Source organism: Leopardus geoffroyi, chromosome A2, assembly GCF_018350155.1.
Source record: "Leopardus geoffroyi isolate Oge1 chromosome A2, O.geoffroyi_Oge1_pat1.0, whole genome shotgun sequence".
NCBI lineage: Eukaryota > Metazoa > Chordata > Mammalia > Carnivora > Felidae > Leopardus > Leopardus geoffroyi.
This window is the reverse complement of record NC_059331.1, coordinates 164,064,844-164,091,722: the sequence shown is the minus strand read 5'-3', so window position 1 is coordinate 164,091,722 and position 26,879 is coordinate 164,064,844. Positions and strand designations below refer to the sequence as shown.

At 55.4% G+C, this 26,879-nt stretch overlaps 1 protein-coding gene across 5 annotated transcripts in view; it reads left to right on the top strand.

Annotated features, from left to right (window-relative positions):
- Positions 1-26,879, top strand: part of PRKAG2 (protein kinase AMP-activated non-catalytic subunit gamma 2) — a 263,354-nt gene that overhangs the window by 54,203 nt on the left and 182,272 nt on the right. For all 5 annotated transcript variants that reach the window (XM_045496234.1, XM_045496231.1, XM_045496230.1 and 2 more), the window contains exon 2: positions 23,223-23,294. In XM_045496234.1, the coding sequence (XP_045352190.1) occupies positions 23,223-23,294 (72 nt within the window). The remainder of the gene's footprint in view (positions 1-23,222; positions 23,295-26,879) is intronic.

Here is a 26,879-nt window from a genome sequence, read left to right as displayed (position 1 = left end):
GGCAGGGGTCCTGGTGCTTTGCACAAAGCGTGGCCACCTGACGGCTAAATCCCGCCCACCACTCGCTTAGCAAAGCTTTGAGACGTGTCAAGACCGTTGAGGATTTTCGCCCATAGGGATCAGAAGGATGATTTCTGCTTATCCAGAAAGTCCAGTTAACCCTAATCCTGAAAGTGCCATCACAGGTACCTGATCCGTCCCCTACCCGGCGTGGGCAGGAAACACGTGGTTCCACAAAGGTGAGCTTTCTGGATAACAGACACTCCTGAAAGGGTATGTGACAGGCTCAGAAGACGGAGGGGCATTCCTATTTCAGAGTCAAGACTGAGCCGACCTGCCATGCGTCCTGGGAGGGGTGTCTGCATTTTAGTAGCGAGCAGGAACGGTATGTTTGTAAGGCCCAGCAAATGAAGATGAGAGGGAAACTTCCAGTACCCAGACGCGGGGGGGGCGGGCCCGGCCAGGCGCCCGCACAGACCCCTCAATCACACAGGCTTTGGCCTCTAACAGGTGTGCGAGGGCCTCTTAATGAGGCGGCTGCTGCTGCACGAGTTAGGGCAGGGGGGGTGGAGGAGGGGCTGGGGATTCATCCGTTTGAACAGATTTTCCACTCCGAACCCCAGAGCCCTGTATCCCCTGGTGGGATTCGCCCTTCATGCGAGGCCAAGGCCAAGCCCAGAGCCGGGCGCTTACCCAGCACGGCCAGGCCTGGCTCAGAGCTGGCCGCCCGGCATCTGTCTCCACCCACTCGCTCTGACTCATCCCACACTTATCTGCTCAAATCACAGAGCCTTGAAATGCGCTTGCCGGTTGATCTTCCAACAAAAACTCCGGGGGGGGGGGGGGGGGGGGGACACTCGGAGAGAAAGGCGGGTCCTGGAGGAGGAGAGGAGGGGCCTCGCTCCAGCAGGCCTGGGGTCCGGGAAGGGGCTCTGGGTGCCTCCCCGTGCAGGGCCCCGGGGACGCCTCCCTTGGGCAGTGTCAGGACGCCCCTCCAGGCCTTCTCAGTGGCCACCTGGCGGCTCTCCCCAGAAGGGCTTGTTCCTTCTCCTGGCCGCGTAGACAGAGGACACCGGGCCACGCCGCCATATACAGGATTTGTTTTTCCCCTTCTTCTCCTCTTCTTCCCCAGATCCCTACTTGGTAGCCGAGGACCGTGCCCCACCCCACCCCACCCTCACCCCTGCGGCTGCTCTCTCCTAAGTGGGGAGGAAAGACCTCTGGCAATGGACCAGAGCCCCCAGTGTTTCTCAGAGGGTGGCCTGGGGGCTTGTTAAAATGCGCATTCCTGGGTCCCACCCCCGCCTACTGACCGGGAAGCTCAGAGGCCCTTGGTAGCATCTTACACGCACTGAGGACTGGCTTCAGGCTGGAGAGAGGAATCTGGACTATCGACTGGGCTCATTCACCCGAAAAGAAGATTCTAGACCTTCTTGCCCAAGGTCTACCAAGATACCAGGTCTAACAGTTTCCCCCCAAATCGGCTTTCTCTAGTTTCATGCATGGGGATAGATAAGGAAATCATGGTGCGATTGCAAAAAAAGTATATGAAAAATCCGAAGAGTATTTTTCAATAGTCTCAGATGCCTGGGGACTGTGGCTAATCCAGAGTCTCGAAAGCTACCAGCTGTATCTTATTCGGAATGCTAACTGTCAAAAAAAAAAAAAAAAAAAAAAAATTAGAGTACTATAAAACGTGCTTAACAATGAAATCAACCTGACATCATCCAGTCTTGACCCTGCAGGTACTTTTAGGGTCTCAGTAATGCCACTTCGACAGAATCTGGAGTGCCAGTGAGTGGGGACGTCGGGTGGAGATAAGCCAGCTGTGGTCAACCTTCTCGATCACATTTAAATATCCAACCGTGGTTTCCGTGCTAGTGATCCCTAAACTAGCCACGAGGCTGGAGGGAAGGGGGTAGTTAGTAGTGGCAGGAAGTCACAGCCTCGGCCCCTGAGTGTCTCTGGGCACCCCCTCCCCCCCTTCCCCACTTCGAGGGCCTTCCTTTATGTCTAGGCTCCCTGTTCCCGTGGCCCCCACACTGGTCTGCTCCAAGCACGTTTTCTGCCTGGCCATCTCTGCTCCATCTGGATTTCTCTCTTTTCTCTCCTAGGCCTTCAGGGTCCTTTTATGAGATTAATAATCCAGTGACCTACCAGTTCAGAGAAGGGATTCATTTTAATGGGTTGTCTCTCATGGTTGTCATTTAAGTATTGCCTTGATCCAGATAAAGGGCCAGATAAAGGATCCAGATAAAGGATAGGACGTTTAAGCACCCACACAGGATTGTGACACCTCACATACTGGGGATTCACCTTTGGGAGAAACTGGGCTCTTGGTGTCCAACAAATCTCTCTTCCCTAGATCGGTAGTCACTGCATGTGTCTGGGCTGGGTTCTGGAACGTGACACGCCGGGTCTTCAGATCCCAGGTAAGGGAGGAAGGGACAGCTGTGCCCCTATCTGACAAGTGTAATAAGGTGCTTTGTCACCAGGAGGGCGATTGAAACCAGAGAATTTTGCTGCGAATAAAGTGCAACGATCACCCACACGGCACAGCTGCTTCCTGAAAATTCTACTCCCACTGCATGAAAAAGCACACTCAATATTCCAGGATTAATAACGCAGACATCTTCCCTGTGTTCTGCAGATTGTGTGATTTTCTTTTTTTTTTTTTTTTCTCCCCTATGGCATGGGGATGGGTGGTGGCTGGTGGGGGTCACTCCGTGGTCAGATTTATTGACCCATAGTTTCCATGCAATAAAATTCACCAATTTTAAGTATGCAGTTAGGCAGATGGTGATGTGCCCAGGCATGCAACCAGAGCCATGTTCACGATGTAGGACGCGCCCTGTAGGTCCCTCGTGTCCCTTTGCATTCTGTCCCCTCCCCCAGCCCCATCCTGACACGGCGGAGGGGTGTGTGAATGTCCCGTATCTGGCACAATTCCAGACCCACGGACGCTACTTAAATGAATAAGTACATCAGCGGCTCTAACATACTAAAAAAAAAAAAAAAAAAAAAAAAAAAAAAATCCCCCCAAGACGCCTCTGTGGTTTCTCCCTTTCATCCTGAGTTTTAAAAGATTGTCTGATAAGCATTTGCTGCTAGCTTCTGCATTTAGCCAGTCCTGATAGCAGCCTCCTGATCAGCCGGAGATAATCAGTGTCATCGGAGCTGATGACATTCCAGGTGAAAGCAGGGGACTGTCCGTCCTCGTTGTTTATGCGGCCATGGGCACGTGCGCGCTTCCTTTCCACGTTTTGAAACACTGGAAACGCCGCAGGAGCGTCTCACCCTAGACCGGAAGCCCCCAACCTACATCCCTCCCCGCCTTTCTGGGCTCAATAACAGCATGTTGCCCCTAAATAATGGCATCTTGCCTATAAAATCAGGGAAGTGTTTTGATGTAATAGGCAGCATTTCCCCACCATCTCTTTATATGTTAGCCCCTAGGTGTTCCACGTTTGCATATTTATGTATGTTAGCTCCTAATCTGGTAGGAACTCCTCTGATTCCCACTTTGTGGATTTGAAAACTGAGGTGCGGAGGAATTAGCTTTCACGAGATTACGTAGTTTTCTGGCCATCCGTTGCTGTATCACAAGCCACCCCAAATTGAGAAATCTGGTTGGGGGGGGGGCACCCGAACGGCTCAGTCGCTTGAGTGTCTGACTCTTGATTTCGGCTCAGGCCACGATCTCACAGTTTGTGGGATTGAGCCCTGAGTCGGGCTCCGGGCTGACAGCTTGGGATTCTGTGTCTGTCTCTCTCTCTGCACCTGCCCCGCTCACATGCACGCGTGTGCGCTCTCTCTCTCTCTCTCAGGATAAATAAGTAAGCAGTAAAAAAAGAAATATAGTTTGGAGTCATCACAGGTCTGGAGGTTGCCTGGCTCAGCCCAGCAGTTCTCACGTGGGGTTCCTCGCGCACCCTCAGCCAGATGGCGGCTGAGGCCGGAGCGCTCTCAAGGCTTCTTCACCCTGCGTCAGCTGCCTGGGCTGGTTGGTGGCTCTTTCTCCGTGCCGCCTGTCCACCTGGCTGGCTCGAGCTTCCCCACGGCAGGAGACGGCAGGGTGGTCTCTGGGCAGTTGGATTTTTAACAGCTGGTTTCCCCCAGGGCGGATTCCAGGAGATCCAGAGATAAATCACCGGGCTTCTTATCACGTGATCCTGTGGCTGTGTCTCTGTTGATCACAACAGCCCAAGGTCAAGGGAGGGAAGGATGTGGACTCAGCTTCTTGGTGGGGGCGGCGTGTGTGTGCAGGGAGGGAAGCCGTGCACGGAGGCCCTCGTAGGGGCAGACTGCCACACCGCCAAGACGCAGACTGTGGGCCCGGCCCCTCATCCGCAGCCTGCTCCCTTCAACTTGGGCCACGGTGAGGAGGTCACATCACGGCCGGTTGGATATACTCCCCAGAAGGCAAGTTTCCCAGAGCACCAGTTCTATTCCATTTCTTTATTTTTTTTAATTTATTTGATTTTATTTTTTGTTAACATTTATTTATTTTTGAGAGAGAGAGAGAGAGACAGAGTATGAGCAGGAGAGGGGCAGAGAGAGAGAGAGAGAGAGGGAGACACAGAATCCGAAGCAGGCTCCGGGCTCGGAGCTGTCAGCACAGAGCCCGACGCGGGGCTCGAACTCACGAACCGTGAGATCATGGCCTGAGCCGAAGCCGGACGCTTATCCAACTGAGCCACCCCGGGTGCCCCTCTGTTCCGTTTTATTAACAACGACAACAAAGCCTGTTTGGACTGTGTGGATTTCAGGACCCTGCAGTTGGAGAAAGGCTGTCCCGCATTTTACTAACCCAAACACCAACTCCACTGGATGCCACACCAAAGGTTAAAGCAAACGGTTGAAACAAGAGGGGACACAGATGACATTTCTCAAGGGTCCAGCAAAAATCTGAGGTTGGACGGGGCGCCCGGGTGGGTCAGTCAGTTAAGCATCCAACTCTTGATCTGGGCTCATGATCCCGTGGTTGTCAGATCGAGTCCCGTTTCCGGCTCTGTGCTGGGCCTGGAACCCTCTTGAGATTCTCCCTCTCCTTCTGCCCCTCTCCCCCGCTCACACACACACATACTCTCTCTCTGCCTCAAAGAAATAAACGAATAAATAAATAATGACATACACACCTGAAGTTTGACAGTGTCATCTGTTGGTGAGGCTACGAAGGAAGCAGACCCCCCTCTTCTGCCATAGTCAGGAGGGCAGCACGGCCCGGTCCTGAGGAGGACGGGTCGCGGTATTGCCCAGAAATCACATGCCCATGGCACTTTGAGCAGTCACACTTCTGGGAACGTATCCTAGAAACACGAAGACTGCGCAAAGTTCCCGTGACCGCCTTGTCGTCGTGGCCAAAGATCAGAAACTCTCACTGCCACGGGGGCTGCTGCAGCTAGAACGTTCCATCCAAAGGAGCGTGCCCCGGACACCGGAAAAATCTCTGTGCTCAAAGTGGTTCCTTTTGGGGGTGCATCATGGATGGGGCCAAGGGTAGATGCCCAACTTTTCCTGATGCATCGTTTTGACTTCATGAGCCACACTTGAGTATTTTTAAACTCGTTAAGTTTATGTGTTTTGGGGAGAGAGAAAGAGTGTGAGTGGGGGGAGGGGCAGAGAGAGAGGGAGAGAGAGAATCCCAAGCAGGCTCCTCCCTGTCCTCACAAAGCCCAGCTCGGGGCTCTGTTCCACAAACCATGAGCTCATGACCTGAGCCCAGGGCAAGAGCTGGATGGATGCTCAACCAGCTGAGCCACCCAAACGCCCCTAAGTGCCACGTTTACCATCATCGTGTGTAGGACTTGAGTCACGTGTCCACCAAAGATGGCTGTGCTCTGGCCAGTTGAGCAAAGGTTGGAGTGAGCCCCCACGTGGCCGCGGAAGACCTTTGGAGGCGCTGACTACTGTGAGGAGGATAAGGCTCCAGGTGGAAAAGCATGAGCCAGGTGACACTGTTGAGGAAAATTTGATTTTTAATATCGTCACCAGAAAAATTAACCAACCTCCAGAAGCAGAAAGCAATCTACTTGGACACAGATCAACCTACATTGGACTTAATGCTGTTTTCTGCGGTCTAATAGCAAATAGTCTTAGGGCGCCTGGGTGGCTCAATCCAGTAAGCGTCCAACTTTTGATTTTGGCTCAGGTCGTCACCTCACAGCCGTGAGATTGAGCCCCGCGTTGGGCTCTGTGCTGGGCGTGAAGCCTGCTGGGGATTCTCTCTCTCTCCCTCTTTCTGCCTCTCCTCTGCTCGTGCTCTCTCTCTCTCTCTCTCTCTCAAAGTAAATAAACGTTTTTTAAAAATAGCAAATAGTCTTTTTCAACGCATCTTAAACATGACACAGGCTCGTATAGCCGCTGGCTTGCCGATGGCAGGGATCCCATTGTTGACTCTGCATGCATCGTACAAAGGTTTTTTAAATTTACCCTTGAATACAGGAGATTTGAATTGTGAAGCCCGTACCCTAACGCAGGGCGGATTGGTTGGTCTCGTTTCTGGTGGTCTATACGCTGGTTTCTCGGCTATTCCCTGTGAATGGTGGCCTAGCAGCCAGCTATGAGTCAGAAAGGACTCAACTGCTCCCAGGGAAAGGAAACAACTTGCCGGATTAGAATTTCCAAGCCTGTCTTTAGAAAGATGTCTTTATTTCCCATTTTGCTCCAGACTGTGTTTGCAGCACGCGTGGAATCGAGGCCAACATAAACTAATTTTGGAAAGGCTCTTCAGTTACCCGAACCCGGCCCAGGTTAAACAAATGTGTAACCCTCCCCCCTCCCCCCCCCCAAATAAAATTGTGATATATGAAAAAAAAATCATTGCTAGGTTATAACCTTAAGAATTCAAGGTCCTGGCGACAGCGTGTAGGCCAGTTACCGGTGTCCTGGGTGACTGAATACCAGGCGAGGGGTGCGGGAACTTCTGCCCCGGGCAGGGGGGACCCTGGAGGTTTCAGCCAGCAAGGCTCTCGTTCAGTGTTATTCCGTTCTCCAGGCTGGGCACACCGGCCAGGGTGGACTGCACCTTCTTGTTATCCTGTCTTTAAACCATGAAAATGGGGCAGTGGGCACCAGCAATGACAGCAGAGAGCGGCCCTGGCAGCCCCGGTTTCCCCTCTGCCTGTGGGGGTCCCCTTTCTGCTCCCTGGACCTCCCCGAGGATGAGCTGCTCTCCCAGATCACCCCCACGGCGGTCCCGGCAGCTCAAAGTCCACCCACTCTGGGCACGGGGACCTGGGGCGTGAGGCCCTGTGCTTGGCGAGTGGAGGGAGGCGCCCCCAGGGCCTCATAGATACAAAGGGCAGAGAGATACGTGGTCCAGAGGCTTCTAGGGCACACTGGTCGTGACCCCCAGTGAAAACAAGGGTCTGGCCTTGCTAAGGGACAGGCAATCCCAGGGGGTCCCCTGGCCTTTGGAATGTCCCTACACGACCCGGTCCAGAATCCCCTGGGCTTTTTCAGCGAGAAATACAAGTCCCAAAGCATTCTAGCAGGGACCAGATGAGAAATTCGGAGGACACGCTCAGGACATGCTTCTCCCGAGCCCCATACTGACCCACGGGGAGGCACGGGTGGCCTGGGGACGCATGCTGCACACGGGGACATCTCAGTGACCGGGTCCTCCGAGGAGATCATGGCTTTTAGCCCAATTCTTAGGATATGAAAAGCAGGCTTTTTTTTTTTTTTTTTTTTTTTTTTTTTCTCCCTTCCTTGAAAAAGCAAAGCCACAAACAACCCCGGTGTTTACCTGACTCCCTGCCGTGGCAGCAGCTGATCTAAAAGTTTCTGCTGTTCTGGTGACTTTGGCCTCCTGTCCAGCATTTTTCTTCCCTCCCCTACTTACATAACAAGCCCCTCCAGAACAGAATGGGCTTGTTGGCAGCAAAAAACAAAAAAACAAAAAACCTAGCAAATTCCTTGTTTGGATTCGTTCGCGCTGTGGTCTGTGGCCTTGAGGCCCCGGCCAGGAACCATGAGTTTCTGGGTGCCCACTCGGTCTCCGGCCTGGCGCTGGGATTTGTCCATCCACTCCACACATTCTGAGGCTGCCTGGTGACTCGGGCTGGCAGCTGCTTCCATCTGGAGCTAGAAGGCCCGAGACCTCACCCCTGGGTCCACACTGGCCGGCTCGGCCTAAGAGAGGGGACCTGGGCTCTCAGAACTTCCTGGCCCTCTTGCTGCCTAACCCCCTTATCTCCTCATTTATTTTCTCTGCCTGGAGGCCTTAGACAAGATCCACTTGGCCCAGAGTCTGGGCATGTGCAGCGCACCTGCTCCCCTGCCTTCCGGAAGTCCTGAGAGCCGTGGATGTGGGGTGAGGTGACCGCGCTCCAGCCCCTGTCCGCTAGTGGAGTGATGCACGAGCCTCCCGGGGAGCTGCAGGCAGGCCCCTCAGCCAGATTGCAGGCTCCCTTCCGTCTCCCGTTACGGAGGGCAGAGGGCGGGTGGCCTGGCCCAGTGTGATGGGTGCTCGATTGGCCGTGGCGTTGAAGCCATCTCTAACCATTTCTCGCTCCTGCCTTTTTTCTTTTTTCGTTAATAGACCCGTTTTGAGCAGTTCTAGACTTACGGAACAGTTGTCCAGAAAGTACAGAGAATTCTCACACACCACCTTCCTCTCCCCCCCCTGGCCGGTATCCCCCGTTGTTAACAACTTGCATTAGAGGTACGTTTGTTACAATCGATGAGCCTTTATGAATACACGATTGTTAACTGAAGCCCAGAGGTGACCTTGGGTTCGCTCTTGGTGTGGTACGTTCTGCGGGTCTGGACACATGTCAGGCTGACCATGACAGTGTCAGCCAGAGCCGGATGCCCTAAAAATGCCCGGGGCTCTGCCTCTTCTCCCTCCCCCAACCCCATGCTGGCTCTGACTTATTGGCGTTTGTCCTGGAGCCGGACCCCAGGCCGGGCGGGGGCAGCCCAATCCAGGTGTGTCGAAAGGATCCCTTTCGACACAGGGCTGGGGAAGGGAATGGCCTAGAACGGACCTGGGGGTCTTGGCGGGCCCTTGGAGGATCTCTGGAGTTTGAGCCTGCACACCTCCTATCCCATGAGGAAACTGAGGGCGATGTGGGTGTGAGTTTCCAGTTGGGGTGTGAGATGGGGTGTGAGTTTCCAGTTGACATAGTGGGTTGGGGGCCTGTCACAGAGGGGGCATAGACCCAATCAGCGGCTTTTCTTCTTCTTTTTTTTTTTTTCTGATTTTCTCATGTTGTTTTATTTTATTATTTTTATTTATTTATTTTTTTTTATTTTGTTAAACGTATGTCCAAATTAGTTAGCATCTACTGCAACAATGATTTCAGGAGCGGCTTCCTTAGTGCCCCTCCCCCATTTAGCCCATCCCCCCCTCCCACAGCCCCTCCGGTAACCCTCAGTTTGTTCTCCGTATTTATGAGTCTCTTCTGTTTTGTCCCCCTCCATGGTTTTATATTATTTTTGTGTCCCTTCCCTTATGTTCATCTGTTTTGTCTCTTAAGGTCCGCATATGAATGAAGTCGTGTGATTTTTGTCTTTCTCTGACTAATTTCACTTAGTGTAATACCCCCCAGTTCCATCCATGTAGTTGCAAATGGCAAGATTTCATTCTTTCTGATTGGCGAGTGATACTCCATTGTATATATAAACCACATCGTCTTTATCCATTCATCCATCGATGGATATTTGGGTTCTTTCCACACTTTGGCTCTTGTCGATAGTGCTGCTATAAACATGGGGGTGCCTGTGTCCCTTCGAAACAGCACACCTGTATCCCGTGGATAAATGCCTAGTAGTGCAATTGCTGGGTCGTAGGGTAGTTCTGTTTTTAGTTTTTTGAGGAACCTCCACACTGTTTTCCAGAGTGGCTGCACCAGCTTGCATTCCCACCGATCAGCGGCTTTTTTAAAACATATTTTTAATGTTTTTTTTTTTTTTGAGGAGGGGAGAGGAATAGAGAGAGGGAGAGAGAATCCCAAGCAGCCTCTGCATTGTCAGCACAGAGCCCAACGTGGGACTAGAACTCATGAACCTCATGATCATGACCTGAGCTGAATCAGCTGCTTAACTGACCGAACCACTCAGGTGCCCCAGCTGCTTGCTTGCTTCTTTCTTTCTTTTTTTTTCTTTTTTTCTTTCTTTCTTTCTTCTTTCTTTCTTTCTTTCTTTCTTTCTTTCTTTCTTCCTTCCTTCCTTCCTTCCTTCCTTCCTTCCTTCCTTCCTTCCTTCCTTCCTTCCTTCTTTCCTTCCTTCCTTCCTTCCTTCCTTCCTTCCTTCCTTCCTTCTTTCTTTCTTTCTTTCTTTCTTTCTTTCTTTCTTCCTTTCTCTTTCCCTCTTTCCCTCTTTCCCTCTCTCTCTCTCTCTCTCTCTTCCTTCCTTTCCTTTTTTTTTTTTTTTTTTTTTTTCTGACAGCGAGAGCTAAATTAGTAAACAGGACCAAAAACTTCACTTTAAAAAGAGCTAGTTACTTGGCCATTTTGAGTGTCATTAACTCGCCCGGTGGGCACCTCTGGCCCAGATGGGGTCCCTGGCACCCTCCGTGGTCGTGAGCGGTGATGAGGGTGCGGCGTGCTCCCAATGCAGTCCTGTTCCACCTGAAAACTCTGATTTCCCGCGTGGAGCTGTGGGGCATGTGCCCGACGTGGCCCCCAGCAGGTGCGGCCCTGGAATGAAGCAGAACCAGGCAGATGCCAGCTCCCCGCCCCGCTGGCCTCCACGTCGCTCCAGCTGCTTTGGCAACTGGAGCCCCTCTATGCGGAGCGCCCACCAGCCTTCAGCCAGCGGGACACCGAGGCTTCTGTGGCTCCGGAAGGTTCCTGGAGCGGCTGCTCACCCTGATGGCCGCGACACAGGTGTGGAGGGTTCCGGGAAGTCACAAATTCACACCACGCTGACGAACAACCAAGAAGCACACTTTGGAACCAGAGCTTTGGCGCCGGAGGAAAGCTGCAGAAAGGCCAACACTGGAAAACGCCTCGTGCGTGGATCAGGACTGACGTTCACCGCGGGCCCAGGACGGCCAGGCCCACGCCCCAGGCTTGCCTCGCAACAGGACTCCGTGAGGTAGTTTTGTTGTCACCTTACGTAATAGAAGCAGATGCTAGAAAGTCACCATCGGCTAAAAAGAGCGTAGTGTGACCGGAAGTTGCTAGAAGTTGCAATACCAGGATTTGGTTCGTGACTGTGCAAGGCGGCTTTGAGTCGAATCTCTCTGGGCGTCCATTACTCCCCCAGGGGCAGGAGGGGACTGATTGTTTTGGGAGATTTCTGAGAACTTTTCCAGCTGTAACATGCCCTCACTGCATGATTTCCCTGGGTTTAGGTGTCAGGAGACCAGGGGGGCGTGCGCAGGCCTGGCCCACCCAGGGGGTGGGTGTAGGTGCTGACAGAGACCACTCTGAGGGGGTCTCAATGGGGGGGGGGGGCTGCTCCCGTTCTGGGTCTGGGGGTGGCAGGAGCCAGGCTGCCCATGCTGGGTCACAACAGCAGTGCCCACGGCTCACAGGGCAGGGGAGAGACGCACGGGGTTGGATAAGAGGGGAGGAGGGAAGGAGTTGCCCACCTCCCACGACAGTAGAGAGACGTGGTTCTCTGTCTCTTTACTCCGTGCCTATTTCTGGGTGCAAAATACGAGGGGAGGTCCGAAGGCTCCGACCAGGACAGACGCGCATTTTATTCTAGGTCTTGTGTGTGCGTAATCAAAAAGTTTATGAAACAATGAAAGGCACCCTTATTGTGTTCTAATTCACATTTTTGTGGTTGTGTAATCAACGAAGTCGGTTTTATGATCCACTGATGGGTTTGGACTATTCGTTTGAAAACTAATCGTGGCCAGGGGGCGCCTGGGCGGCCCAGTCGGTTAAGCGTCCGACTTCGGCTCAGGTCATGATCTCACAGTCTGTGAGTTCGAGGCCCGCGTCGGGCTCTGTGCTGACCGCTCGGAGCCTGGAGCCTGTTACAGATTCTGTGTCTCCCTCTCTCTGCCCCTCCCCCACTCACGCTCTGTCTCTCTCTGTCTCAAAAATAAACATTAAAAAAAGAAAAAAACTAGCAGCCAGGTGCTCCTAGAGCAGCCGGGAGGAACAAATGAAAGCAGCTCCCTTCATTATGCCTAGCGCAGGAAGCCCTTGAATTCTTTTTGCGTCCTTGGTGTCGGCTGCTTACTCTGAACTCCTCGTATTTTTCAGTCCGTCACCTGGTGGCCCGGAGCAGGGGGGTGGGGAATCCTTGCGACACCTGCAGAAAGGGGGAGGGCTCATTTGGTACATAGTGTTATCGATATGGACATTTCATACTCTGAAAATTCGGAGCCCCAAACCCTGCAGGTATCCGCTCAGCTCCTGGGCGGAGCCCCAGAGCCTCGCCGGGTAGGTGGTTGGGGGCAGAAATGAGGTCTCTCTGAGCCCTGATGTCTGTGCCATAGGGCGTGTCTCAGAGCCAGCCAGCGGCACCGTGACCTTATGGAAATATTCTCCGGGTGCTCAGTTCTACTCAGATTTATGATGCCCCTCTTGAAGTTTGGACCAAACCCACCTGATTTCCCCCGCGGTGCCAAGCGCTGCTTGCAGGGGGCACCGGGCAGGGTGGGGGGCTCAGGTGTGACGGAGGGCCATTTGGGTCTGTGGGATGCGCCCGGAAGCACCTCCGCTTTCCCTCGTGGTTGGTTTTTCTGCTCCAGGAAGGGGACGTTAGAGTGTGGGAGCCCCGTAATTATAGTTCCCTAGCTGGCCAGGCAGTGTGTGGCCCCCCACGGAGGGTTCAATGCCAAGGATAGCACAGTCTCGGTTGGTGGCTTGGCATTTCGTGTGTGAGTCAATAAAGCCTCTCCAGAAACCCAGACTTGGTCTTTTCAAACCCTATCTTAAGATTTGTCTCCGTAGAATAGTAAAATGCCAGGGCTGAAAACAGCGCTGGGATTAAGGGCTGTCCCTCCTGTCACAGATGGCTCCTGTGTTCAGTCTGCCCTTGCCTTCAGAAGGGCCCAGCGGTCCGAGGTAGCCCATTAGAACATCATTTCCTTTTCATAAGATCTGGGTGTCTCCCGCACTCTGAGCTGTGATCAGTCATTTATACCTCAGTATGAATGAGCTTATGAGCGCCTTTTCCTGTATCCGTTTCGTTTGGGGGAAAGACAGACTCCCGTTTGCGTCTATGAGTCACTCAGGTGAACGAGACGAGGTCCTTGCTGTCAACCGGCTGCCGGTGTGGGAGGGACCAGGGCAGCGTGAGCAGGTGCCTGGGGGAAATTCGCACGACGCTCACCCGGCTAGTGACGCAAGAGTGACTGCTTGCATTTCGCAGGTGAGGCGTGAACAGATGAGGCTATGATGGGACAGCAGGGCTTTTCTGAGTCTGCTGCTCTCCTTCGCGTGTGGCACGTGTTCTCCAGGACAGTAAAAATAGGCCTGTTTGGGCTGTTTCCTGTTTTTCCACTCAACTCTGCTGGGATGGAAACCCTTTCCTATCCGTCTCTATCCCGCCTCCAGCTATTTTCTTTGGGGATTTCTTGTGGCGAAGGGAAGGCTCAGCTGTGTGTACAGAGCCCCCCTTCCCCCGAGTGGCCCCCCTCTCCTTCCCAGAGGCAGCCAAGATAATATGTATATTATAAGGGTATGTAATATACCCTTAATACACACATCTCTGTTATACGCCCTTAATATAAATGATTACAAATTAATACATTAGGTGCACATAATACATAATGTAGATACGCACACACGCACACACACACACACACACACACACACGAAGGGTTTTGTTTTAAGGACTTAGCTCATCTGTGGGGCTCTTGAGTCCTAAATCCACAGGGTGGGGTGATGGGTGGGAGTTCAGGCAGGAGCTGGTGCTGAGGTCTTAGGGCAGAATTCCTTCTAATTTTGAAAAGCTCAGCGTTTTTGGTTTTTTTGTTTGCTTTTTGAGAGAGTGAGAGAGAGAAGGTACATTAGTGCATGCAAGTAAGGGAGGGGCAGAGAGGGGGAGAGGGAGACTCCCAAAGCAGGCTCCGTGCTGTGGGCACAGAGCCTGATGCGGGGCTCGATCCCGCGACCGTGAGATCGTGGCTTGAGCCGAAATCAAGAGTCGGACGCTTAGTCGACCGAGCCCCCCGGGCGCCCCTGGAAACCTCAGGTTTTGCTCTAAGGGCAAAACTGGGCGATTGGGTGAAACCCACCCACGTCAGGGAGGGTCATCTCAGACCGTAGATGCTCATCTACAAGGACCTTCACGGCAACACCTCCACTGGTGGTCGATTGAGGCACTGGGGCCTCTGGCCCGGCCAAAATGACAATAAAATTACGCATCGCAGATTCCGTGATGGCACTAGGTCGGCCAGAGCTCCCCCTTCTGTGACATCTCCCACCTCCCATCGCCAGGCTTGGGCAGGAAATACCCCCCGTGGAGATATGGATTGTTCTGGATTGAGGCAGCAACCTGCCACCCAGGTGGTCCCTGTGGGTAGCCCCCCCCCCCCATGGTAATGACCGAGCCTTCCTCCTGGCCCACCTGAGCCCACTCGGACCCCTGGAGCCTCCTCCCCACCCGCCCTCCCTCTTCCCTTCTTCCGGGAGGAGCCGGGGCTCAGAGACCCCAAGAAACGGGGTTGATTCCAGCTCCTAATCCTCGGTGGTTAACAGAGAGAGGCTGGACTCAACCCGGCCTGGACATGTGTCTCTCAGGGGTCACTCTGGGGGCCCGAGTGAGGAGGGGCGGGGAGGGGACCCCGGGAATGTGGACCGGGGGCCCTCAGGCCTTCCAGAGCACCAGCCAGTTCCCTCTGCACGGCGTCTTCAGCCGTAAGGCCAGGCGCCCGCGGGGCCCTTCCGAGCTTCCGTGTAGCAATAGTCGAGCAAAGGCTGCTTACGAGGCAGGGCAAGGCCCAGCTGCCTCTTAAACAAGAGGAGACCAGGAACAGCTGGCCCTTGGTAATCCCTCCCTCGAAGGGCTGCGCACGAGGTGTCTGTCACCCTGTCCTTCGTCGTGGGGAGGGGATCGGGCCTGCTCTCTCGTTACAAGGAGGGACAGCCAGCGTCTGCAGAACCTTTGCAGCTTCGTTTCAGGCCGTGGTCGAGTGGAACGTGACAGGCCACCTGGGCTTTCCAGGTTGACAGTTGACCCGGGACGCGGCGGGGTGTGGGGGGGTGTCCCGTGATGCACCTGTGACGTCCCCAGTCCCGAGGACAGGTGTGGCCCCCCGGCCAGTGGCCTCACCTGACAGAGTGAAGAACCGAGGCTCCCGGAGGCTAAAACGAGGGGGAGTTCTGGAGAGAAAACGGTTTCCCGGCTGGTGCTTCTGTCGTGCCAAAGAAGCCGCCGGGCGAGGAACTGAGGATGGCCGCAGGACAGGGTAGTTCCTCAGCACGGGGCAGGGTCAGGCCGCCATACTCCCGCCCCTCCTGGGGCCTAGGGCTCCTTTCTTTGGAGAAAGGCCAGCTCAGCGCAGGGGCCCAAGTACTTTCCTTGGCACCGAGGCCCCGGGGCAGCGGGTGGGGGAGCCCAAGCCAGCTGTCGAATCAGTCGGGACCCCCAGGTGGGGGGCATGGGGCAGGCAGGGTGGCTGCAGGCGGGAAAAGGAGCGGTTTTCTTGTCTTTTTTACATCAGGAAGCCTCTCCAACTGCAGTCAGAAACCACGATGTTCTCTGTGGAAAATCAAGAATTCTGGAACTTCTCCGAGAGTTAAGTTTAGGCTTTGCCGAATTTGGCCCCTGGCCCTCCCCTGTTGCCAAGTTCCAGCGATTCGGGGTTTGTTCCTTATTTTTCGGAGAGTGGTTATATAACGTGAATGTTTTCCAAAGGCCCCAACTGACCATGGCTCTGGTCGCCACCCCCCACGTTGGTACCAAGAACTGCCCGTTGGGCGGCTTTGAGGGATGGCGCTAACCCAGGCCATCTGGAGACACCTTACTCGTGCCTCCCACCTGAGGTGCTTGCCAAGGCCCTCACCGCAAGGGGTGAACTTCAAGCCACAGCAGATGAGACACAGACGAGGCTAAATCACGTGAGCAGCAGCCCTTGGCGTGACGGGGACGAGGCGAGTCGGGGATACGGGCAGGGCAGGCGCGTTCCGTGTGGAACCTGAGTGACCGAGTACTGGTGATTCTGAGGGTGCCGCTCACAGCTTTCCTGGAATCGTGCCAAGCATCCATGAGGACGTGCCTGGCATTTGTGTCGATGACCCGGGTGCTTAAGATAGAGGGGCCTCAGAAACCAATGGAATAGACAGAAGGTTAGCACTTAGGAGGCAGAGGAAAGTCACGTCAAGATAGAAAGAAGTGAGGCTGGCTCATCGCCACCTCCTCTCTGAGGCATCAACGGGGAGCATGGCTGTGCCCTCGCCCCTCCGCAGGTGCAGCCCATGTTCATGGACACCCTGCCCCCAAACCCGGAGTTTCTAAGGCGGGGGAGATGACTTAGAAGCCTGAGAATAGAAGAAAATTATTTTCGTGACAAACAGAAGGTGAGAGGGTACATTTTACTTCTTTATGGGGTTCCTGATCCCAGGATGACATTTAGTTCAGCGATAAAAACCCAGACCGTGGGAGCTGAAAGGCATCTTCTGGAATTATCCGGTTAATCCCTCGTACTTGACAGATGAGAAGCTGAATGCAGACGTGTCTGAGATCCCCTCCCTCCCCCTCCCCCCCCCTCCCCCCCAGTCCAGAGCTGGGGCTGGAACTCAGCCTTCTGGCTCCTTCCTTGCACACGGGTCGTGTTCTTGCGTGCGGAGGGATGTGGGACCCGGCTGTGCCCATCACCAGCCCTTCCCAAGCCTGGGGTGGCTCCAGATGTCGCTGGTGCCCTGTGTACTCGGGTCTGCTCAGTGGGAGCGGAGAATGAAAACCATCCTAGATGTGTTCCTTCCTCAGTAGGAATCAGCCTGCTGCTAATTGCACAGGAATGTCCTATTGTGACCCTGATATTTAAAACCCCTGGCCGGCCCTCAGGTGCAGGCCACGGGCCCCTGACATTGGCAGCCTTTCTGTTTGTCCTGTCTTTGTGCCTTCGTCAGGACTGTTCCTGGGGTATCCCAGCTGCATCAACAAAGGAGTTTTGTAAGACCAAAAGGTCAGAACCGTACCCGATCGATACGCACTTACCTCGCACCTACGCTCGAGGCTAAAATATGAGTAAGACAGCCCCTGTCCTTCAGGGATTCATAAGTCAGTTGGGCACGGTATAAAATCCATTATCTTCTGGGGTTCGGGACGCATGGCAGGGGACTGGCCCCCAAACTATGCGAAGCGTAGGCATGCCGGCATGTGGAGCGATGGCACTGGGTGATGGGACGCCGCTCTTTGCGACATCAGCGTGAATTGCTTTTGATGAAGAGTAGGCCTTCAAGAGAAAGCATCATAAGCTGCCTTGGGGCTGAAGCGCTGAACCGTACAAACCCCCACTCCTCTTTCTTGTTCCCCGAGGTTCCGCTGTGCCAAGGATACTCAGTTTGCGTCTTCCCAGCCTCTGATACCGAGTTGGGTTTTGTTCGCGGAGCTGAGCCATCGCAAGGAGGTGGTGGGATTGAGCGGAAAGAGCTCTGAGTGGGAGTGCGTGGCCCCGGGGCTGCAGGGCCTGATTGCTACCGTCCGCCTGTCTGGCTCGGGCAAGTGGCTTAACCTCTCTGACCCTCAGTATCTTCCTCTGTGGACTGGGATGGCACCGCTTGCCTTCCCTACTTGTATGGGCCGCCCTAAGGACCAGAGAAAGGTTTAACAAGGACACGCTAAGGGCAGATTAATAACAGCTCTGTTGCCGATACCTTTTTTGTGGTAGAATGTTGGCTTTTGCCTGAATTTCTGAAGAGGGTAGGGATGGGGCTGTGGCGGTTAAGTGAGCTATTTTTTTTTAACGGTTATATATTTCTGAGAGAGAGAGAGTATGAGCAGGGGAGGGGCAGAGAGGGGTGGTGGGGGGCGGGGACAGAGGAGCTATCAGCACAGAGCCTGATGCAGGGCTTGAATCCACGAACCATGAGATCATGACCTGAGCTGAAGTCGGACACTTAACTAAGCCACTCCCGCACCCCTAAATGAGCTACTTTAAAAAAAATTTTTTTTTAACATTTATTTATTTTTGAGACAGGGAGAGACAGAGCATGAATGGGGGGAGGGTCAGAGAGAGAGGGAGACACAGAATCCGAAGCAGGCTCCAGGCTCCGAGCTGTCGGCACAGAGCCCGACGCGGGGCTCGAACTCATGAACTGCGAGATGATGACCTGAGCCGAAGTCGGACGCTCAACCGACTGAGCCCCCCAGGCGCGCCTCCTAAATGAGCTACTTTTAAGGTCAGCTCACATCTCAGCGATTTTTCCAAACTTAGGTCTTTTCTCTTTTATCCTTATGCTTTCCTGACAGGCGACTTTATCAGCCCAAATCCTGAAAATTCACTTTCCCCAGAGACCCTGACAGTGGTCTCCAGAGCCTGCGGTCAAGGTCTAGGCTATAGCGTGTGCGGCTGATGACGATCCCAGAGTCTCTTGGCCGCAACCAGGTCTTAAATGTCTCCTAGCGCCTTGACATGGCCCAGCAAAGTGCCCACCTGGCACCGCGGGCGGCCTGACCGGCTGGCAGACCAGAAACGGAGGTTCAGGGACGGCGAGGAGAAGAGAAATCGGTGAGGAAAGGGTGAGGCTCTGGTGGGAATTTAAAATTTTGAAAGCCCGTAAACGGGAAGTTCCAGGAGCCTGAACCTTCTGGAATGTCAGCTGAGCTCGGAGGCCAGGCCTCCCGTTATTCCACCAGCTGATAGCCTTGTGGCCGCAGTTGCAGTTCGAGATTTTTCCCATGCCTGGTCTCCCAGGTGTGTGCTGTTTCTCGGGGAGCTCTGAGAGATGAGAGCCAAGATTAGCGTCATGGAATGTGGCGCGGAGGAACCTTCCAGCAAAGCCCGCCACTCATGCCAAGGGACTTCCCTGTAGGGATGCTTGACTGAGCAGACACACCATAGCAGTCGGATGGCTTGGGACTTCCGTGAGCTCCCTCTGGTCAGAAATAGGGGCGGGGGACCCGCTGAGGCCCCTCCTGGCGGCCCCCCGTGGCCACGGGCCACCTGCGGCAGGAGCCGGCCCAGCATTCTGGTCTCTCCCCTTCCCAGACCATCTTAAAGTGAGTCCTTTAGCCACTGGGGCCTCAGTCGCTAGAGCATGATGGTTCCACAAGGAACAAATGAGTGTTTGTGCGAAGGCTTCCGCGTGTGGAGACCGCCGTACTGCCCAAATGTTGGAGGGTAATGATTATTTGAAACCGGAGAGGAATGTACTCATTAAAACAGGAGATAAGCATCCCACACCGTGTTCCTGCTCACTTCCCAGGGAATTGCAAGCCGCGTGGGGCCTGCTCGTGGGCACAGACCGCGTGGCCCCCCCGCCCCCTGCTGGCTGCCCAGGGGAGGGGGTGCTGATCCGAACGGTGCCGTGTGCCTGCTGCACGCCGGGCAAGCGCAAGGCGGAGAGTGGGACTAGCTTTCCCCTTGCCCCTGATGAACGCAAAGCCTAGTTAGAGAAACAGACTCGTAAACGATCCTAATACGGCACGCCAAGTCCCGTCATATGGGTTAGGAGTTCGCCGTATGAACCAGGATTGGGGGTGGCAGGGGGCGGGCAGACCAGTAAAGCCCAGAGCGGGTGAGGAGCTGGGGACATTTTGAGACTGGCAGCCAGCACTGGCCATTCACGCACGGCCCTGGGCCAGGCTCTGTGCTAGAGGCCAGCGCTGTCCTAGAGGGACTAGAGTGAAGCAGGGTCTGTTCTCCTGGGAGGGGGTGGACAGCGGCCAAAGAGCAGCCTCGAAGTGAGGTGTGTGAGGAGTTGAGACGGCGTTCCAGACCGCGTCCACAGACACGCGGCCGCGATTGGAAAAACCAGCCTGCCTGAGAACTTGCTGAAGGGAGACGGGGTTTTAAAAGCACATCAGAAACAAGGCTGCAGAGAAGCACATCAGAAATAAGACTGCGGAGGTCGGCGGATCCACGGGGCCCGGTCTGGAGACTGCAAGGCCCGGACGAGGGCTCCTGACCGTGGCTCCTCCCGGCAGTCACCTGTGGCCCTCCCCCCGGGCTGCCGGCCCAATCACCGAGATGCCTGGACTGCACCGTCGATGGATCAACTCCCTTCCACGGCGGGACCCAAGCTCCCCAAGTGCAACCAGGCCCGAGACCACGGACCTCAACACCAGGGAGGCTGAGTCTGGAATCTGCATGCGTAAGAGCTCATCAGCACGCAACCAGCACGTTGACCAGGGGTGGGAGCCATTGCTGAGTCCCTGGGGTGCCAGGGGAGAGGCCGGCATAACGAGACCCACGTTTTCAGGGATCACTCTTCAAGCAGAGGTTTGGAGATGGCCTGAAGGGGGTGGGGCTGAAGGTCTCAGAGAACAATTAGGCAGCCCCAGAGAGAGCTGGGGGAGGAGGGTACAGACCTGGACCCCAGCAGCAAGAAGGGTGGCGGGGACAGAATGGGTTACAAGAAAGCCTGGGTACACAGGAGCGCCTGGGGTGGCTCAGTTGGTTCGGCGTCCGACTTCGGCTCAGGTCATGACCTCACTGTTCACGGGTTCGAGCCCCGCGTCGGGCTCTGTGCTGACAGCTCGGAGCCTGGAGCCCGCTTCGGAGTCTGCGTCTCCCTCTCTCTCTGCCCCTCCCCTGCTTGCACTCTGTTTCTCTCTCCAAAATAAATGGATGTTAGAAAAAAAAAGAAGAAGAACAAAGTGAGATGTTTCACAGTTCCTGATCTCAAACTTACTACAGAGTCGTAGTCATTGAATCAACGTGATACCAGCACGAAGACAGACATGCGGCCCCCTGAGATAGAATACAAAGCCCAAAAGAAACCCTCACATGTGTGGCCAAGCTGAGATGTGTAGCAAAAGTGCCAACGCCATTCAGTGGGAAAAGACCGTCTTTTCTTTCATTTTTTAAATGTTTACTTATTTTTGAGCGAGGGAAAGAGAGCACGCAGGGCAGGGGCGGAGAGAGCGGGGGACAGAGGATCCGAAGCGGGCTCTGGGCTGACAGCAGCGAGCCCGACGCAGGGCCCGGACTCACGAACCAGGAGATCATGACGTGAGCTGATGTCAGACCCTCAACTGACTGAGCCACCTGGATGCCCCTCTTTCTTTCTTTCTTTTTTTTTTTTTGTTTATTAATTTTTGGAGAAACAGAGAGAAACCGTGAGAGGGGGAGGGGTAGCGAGAGAGGGAGAGGGAGAATCCCAAGCAGGCTCTGTGCTGTCACTGCAGAGCCCGACTCAGGGCTCAATCCCACAAACGGTGAGACCAGGACCTGAGCTGAAATCAACCGGCTGAGCCACCCAGGGGCCCCAAAGGCAGTCTTTTGGATGCATGGTGCTGGGAACATGAATATACCCCTGGAAAACAAGGAAGGTGGGCCCTCACCTTAGACCATAGAGAAAATCTGACTCAGAACGGACCTCAGACCTCAGTGTAACAGCTACACCTAGAAAAGGCTTAGGAGACAACACAGGGGAAGAGACGCTTGACATTGGATTTGGCAGCAAAGTCTTCATCATGTCACCAGAGGCACATGCAACAAAGTAAAAACAGATAGATCGGACGACCTCAACGTTACGAGCTTCTGGGCATCAAAGGACCCGATCGCCAGAGTGCAAAGGCAACCTACAGGATGGGAGAAAATATGCACAAAGCATCCATCCGACAGAAGGCTGGCGTCCAGAATGCATAAAGAACTCCCACCAATTCACCAGCAAACAACCTGGTTAATAAATGGCCAAAGGACTTCCTGAGCAGACATCTTTCCAAAGAAGAGGGAACACCCGTCTCCAAATACAGTCACGTTCTGAGGTTCTGGGAGTTAGAACTCCAACCCGCGGATTTGGGGGAGGGGGACGTGATTCAACACCTATGTTCACGGCAGCGCGTTTCTCCATAGCTACAAGGCACAAGCAACCCAAGGGTCCCCTGATGGTTGAACAGATAAGCAAAATGCGGCCTGTCCATACAATGGAGCGTTATTCACTTTTTAAATGTGTAGTTATTTATTTTGAGAGCGAGAGGGAGTGTGTGTGCATGCGAGCAAGGGGAGGGGCGGAGAGAGAGGAGAGAGAGTACCCCACTGTCAGTGCAGACCCCGATGCGGGGATCGATCCCACGACCTCGAGATCACGATCTGAGCTGAAATCAGGAGTCAGACGCTCAATGGCCCGAGCCACCCAGGCGCGCCTGTTATTCACCTTTAAAAGGAGAGAAACTCTGACACCGGCTACAACATCTGAAATAATCTAGTCACAGAAGCAGGGCAAATACTGCATGATTCCACCTACGCGAGGAACTGGGGTAGTCAGATTTATAGAGACACAGTGTAGGATGCCGGGTGCCAGGCGCTGGGGGAAGGGATGGGGAGTTGTCTCACGGGGACAGAGTTTCCCTTTTGCAAGATGAGAAGGGTCGGGGGACGGATGGTGGTGACGACTGCGCGGTGTGAATGCACCTAACGCTCCCAAGCTGTACGTGCAAAGTGGTTAAGATCGTACGTCCTGTGTTATGTGTATGTTGCCACAACGAAAAAGGGAAAAAAGAAAGGTTAAGGACACAGGCAAGTTCTCCTGCTGGACTTCCCACGTGGGGCTTCTTCCCGGGGTGTGAGGGCATCCGTCAGGTGAGACCAGGGGAAGGAGGAGCAGAGCTGAGAGTGGAGTGATGCCGCGTGTGGGTCCCCGCCGCCCCTCTGTGCCACCGTGCCACCCAGCTTCGCTGAGCACTGCGCCCCAGCCGCCAGCCCGGCTCTCCCCGCCACCAGTCCCCATCATCTCTCCGGGAAGATGCGCGTCCTGGACCCCTTCCGCGAGCCCCACGTTCTGTGTCCTGACACGAGGTCCTGTCCCATCAGCCTTTCCCCAGGGCGCCGAGAGTCCTGCCCTCCACGGCCGTTTTCATCCTGGGGCACTTTCCCTCCTGCCTCTAGTCCCAGCCTCTTCTCCTCACCCCTTCCCCGGGGCGGTGGGGGGCAGTGGCCTTCTGTTCTGGAAAGGAATGTGAGCGTGTTCTCCTGCGGGACATGCTGCTGAATCTCCCTCCCGATCTTAGAGGGAGCTGGCATGTGGTGCCCCGTCCTTGGTCTCCGCTTACATCCACACCCCTCCCTGGTGGTCCGTATTTATGGAGGACTTAGGAGGGGGTGGCGATGCACACACAGAGTCAGTGAGGCCCCTGGATGAGGCCGGGTGGGCACCCGAGGGCCACTCCACTGACCACATGCTCTCTTTCCATCCTAGGACCTGAGTTCCTTTGCCATGCCTCTCCTGGACGGAGACCTGGAGAGCTCAGAAAAGCATGCTTCTCGTAAGGTAAGCCACCTTTCTCACAACCTCTCACGGCTCACCTGGGGTGCCACTGAGGCGGGACTCCCTCGGTGAGAGCCCAAGACAAACGTCCGCCTGCACATCCACCCGTGCTCCCCCATGCACATCTACTGTGCTCCCACCCGCTCATCCGCTTGTATTCCCACCTGCTCATCCATCGGTGCTCCCACCTGCACATCCAGCTGTGCTCCCACCTGCACATCCACTGTGCTCCCACCCGTTCATCTGCTTGTATTCCCACCTGCTCATCCATCTGTGCTCCCACCTGCACATCCGCTGTGCTCCCACCTGCTCATCCATTTGTATTCCCACCTGCTCATCCACCTGTGCTCCCACCTGCACACCCACCCATGCTCCCACCTGCACATCCGCTGTGCTCCCACCTGCTCATCCATTTGTATTCCCACCTGCTCATCCATCGGTGCTCCCACCTGCACATCCACCCGTGCTCCCACATGCACATCTACTGTGCTCCCACCCGCTCATCCGCTTGTATTCCCACCTGCTCATCCATCGGTGCTCCCACCTGCACATTCACCTGTGCTCCTACCTACACATCTACTGTGCTCCCACCTGCTCATCCATTTGTATTCCCACCTGCTCATCCATCAGTACTCCCACCTGCACATCCATTGTGCTCCCACCCATTCATCTGCTTGTATTCCCACCTGCTCATCCATCGGTGCTCCCACCTGTACATCCATTCGTGCTCCCACCTGCACATCCACTCGTGCTCCCACCTGCACATCCACTGTGCTCCCACCTGCTCGTCCATTTGTATTCCCACCTGCTCATCCATCCGTGCTCCCACCTGCACATCTACCCGTGCTCCCACCTGCACATCCACTGTGCTCCCACCTGCTCATCCATTTGTATTCCCACCTGCTCATCCATCAGTACTCCCACCTGCACATCTATCCGCGCTCCCACCTGCACATCCATTGTGCTCCCACCCATTCATCTGCTTGTATTCCCACCTGCTCATCCATCGGTGCTCCCACCTGTACATCCATTCGTGCTCCCACCTGCACATCCACTGTGCTCCCACCTGCTCGTCCATTTGTATTCCCACCTGCTCATCCATCCGTGCTCCCACCTGCACATCTACCCGTGCTCCCACCTGCACATCCACTGTGCTCCCACCTGCTCGTCCATTTGTATTCCCACCTGCTCATCCATCCGTGCTCCCACCTGCACATCTACCCGTGCTCCCACCTGCACATCCACTGTGCTCCCACCTGCTCGTCCATTTGTATTCCCACCTGCTCATCCATCAGTGCTCCCACCTGCACATGCACCTGTGCTCCCACATGCAGTCCCCGCTGCTTACCCGCTGGTGCACCTGGCCACTGCTGGGATGACCCACCTCACCTGGCCATGCCCCTCACACTTGCGGCTCTCTAATTTGAGAGCTTCCTGGGCTTTTTTCCTTTCTCTCCTCCCTCTGGGTTCAGCCATGCCCCCCCTTGTCTCCCCAAAGGAGTCTGAGATAATGTGGAAGATCAACGATAAGCAAAGAGAAGAGGCTCAAAGTATCAATAAATGGGAGATTCGGAGACCATCCGTGGCTTTCAGCTCGTCCCGTCACGGACAGGCCCCCCCCCACCCCGCCCTCCGTTCCGGGTGTCCGTCCTTCCCTTTGGTCTCCTGGCCACTTCTCCTTGCCTCTGTCTAGCTCACTGCCAACCCTGCCCGCTGGTCAGCCGGTGTCTCGGCAAGGCTGACGGCCGTGTGGGGTCAGGCCGCCGACAAGAAGTGTGTATCCCGTGAGCGTCAGTGGGTGCGCGGCGCGAAAGGGGAGGTCGAGGCGGCCGGCCGTCGGGAGCGAGGGTGGGGCAGAGAGCTGGGCAGCAAGTTCTTCCCGGGCCCTGTTACCCACGGCCCCGGGGGCGGGGAAGGGACCTCAGGAGGGGCCCAGCCACACGGGTGCCGTGGGCAGTGTCTTGGCACGGATGTACCGGGCCGCACGACTCCGGCTCTGGGTACAGCCCGGGGTTGGGGCCGGAGCTCCAGGGCGGAGGGCTAGCCTGTTCTCTAAGCATTTTGAATTGCACACAGTTAAGGCAGCATAGCCTGGTTTAGGCCTGCGGGGTTCCGCTGGCCTCAGCTCCCTGTCCCGACCAAACCAACGACCTGATTAGCGGTCACCGTGGCCCAGCCCGAAGAGCCCCTCAGAGCCCCTCAGAGGATGCCCTCAGGAAGGAGCCACGGAGTTCCTAGCCCGGAAGGGCACGGTCTGCGGCTGCAGGGCGGGTCTTCCTCCTCGTAGGGGTTGGACGCCAGGAAGCCCGTCCTCGAGGTGAAAAATCTGAGGCGGAACCTTGCATGCGGTGAAGATACACGGCGAGGACTGAGTCCTCACCCAGCCCGGCCGGCCCCCACTTTGGTGGCTCCCAGAGGGTTCCAGAGCAAAGTCATTGTCACAAATGCACGACTTGGGAGTGGAAGGGGACCACGAGGGTTTATTGCACCCCCAGCGTGTCCTTGGAATGCTGGGGGACATTGGCAACGGTGACGTCTGGGACATGGGCCTCAACAGCCCATGGCCTGGCTGGGAGAGGAGGCCCGGATTCCCGAGAAGGTAGTGAATTGTTCCAGATGGTCTGACGAGGGCACGGGACACGGAGGGACCGGAGTGCTGGTTAGCTGGGAAGGCGCTTCTCCCCTACATCTGTGGCCTGATGTAGCCTGGAGACGGGCCTCGGATGGAAGGCGCGGCAGAAGAACGTGGACAGGGCGGGGCGCTTGGGATTCCCGCTGATCCTGATTCCCGAAGGCCATCCCCCGGTCTCCCCCCCGCCACCCTCACCCCGTCCCCGGAGGGCAGGCGTTCCCTCCCCCTGACCTTGAACCCTGGCAATCCTCCTTTCAATTAGACTCCAGTAACCTCGAATTATTTGGACATAAGGTCGGCCTCTCTGAGAAGCAGAGTTAGGCCACTGCTGAGAAGAGTTTCCAAGATGCCTTGGGAGGGCTGCCCTCCTCCCCTGCCTGATTCTGCCCCTTCATGTTGGCAATCCAGTTCCAAGCGTAGACACCCCTGTGAAGGGGAGCGTGGCTTCGATTCTGCTGACATCTAGCCCTTTCCGTGGACGTGAGGGTGGCCACAGAGGGCCACCCAGGGGCCGCCAGGCTCCTTGGGCGGAGAAGTGTGGACACAATCAGACACCTGCAGCCTCCCCTGCGTCCCAGGAGCCCTTGTGCAGCTGGATGGATGGGCTACACTTGAGCTCCCCTTGACAGGTGTTCCTGAATATTCCAGCGGCCAACCTGGCAATCTGTCACATCAGTCATCCAGGATCTCCGGGCCTCCTCACTGGACCCCTGTCCGCGGTGCCTCCGCCCCCAGAGATGGCAGCGCTTTGTCACATACCGTGTCTCTGTGGGAAGCTTCTGGTCACCTTGACTCTGCACAGCTCTGGCGTGCAGTTCCCAGGCCAGCATCTGGGGCCAGGCCAGTGCCGGGATCTCGGGGATCGTTCAGCACCGTTGCAGCCGCTCTGGGTCAGCCGGCATGGCGCCGGGAGTGGGACGGGGCGTCTGCGGAAGGCCTGCAGCGAAGATCTGAGC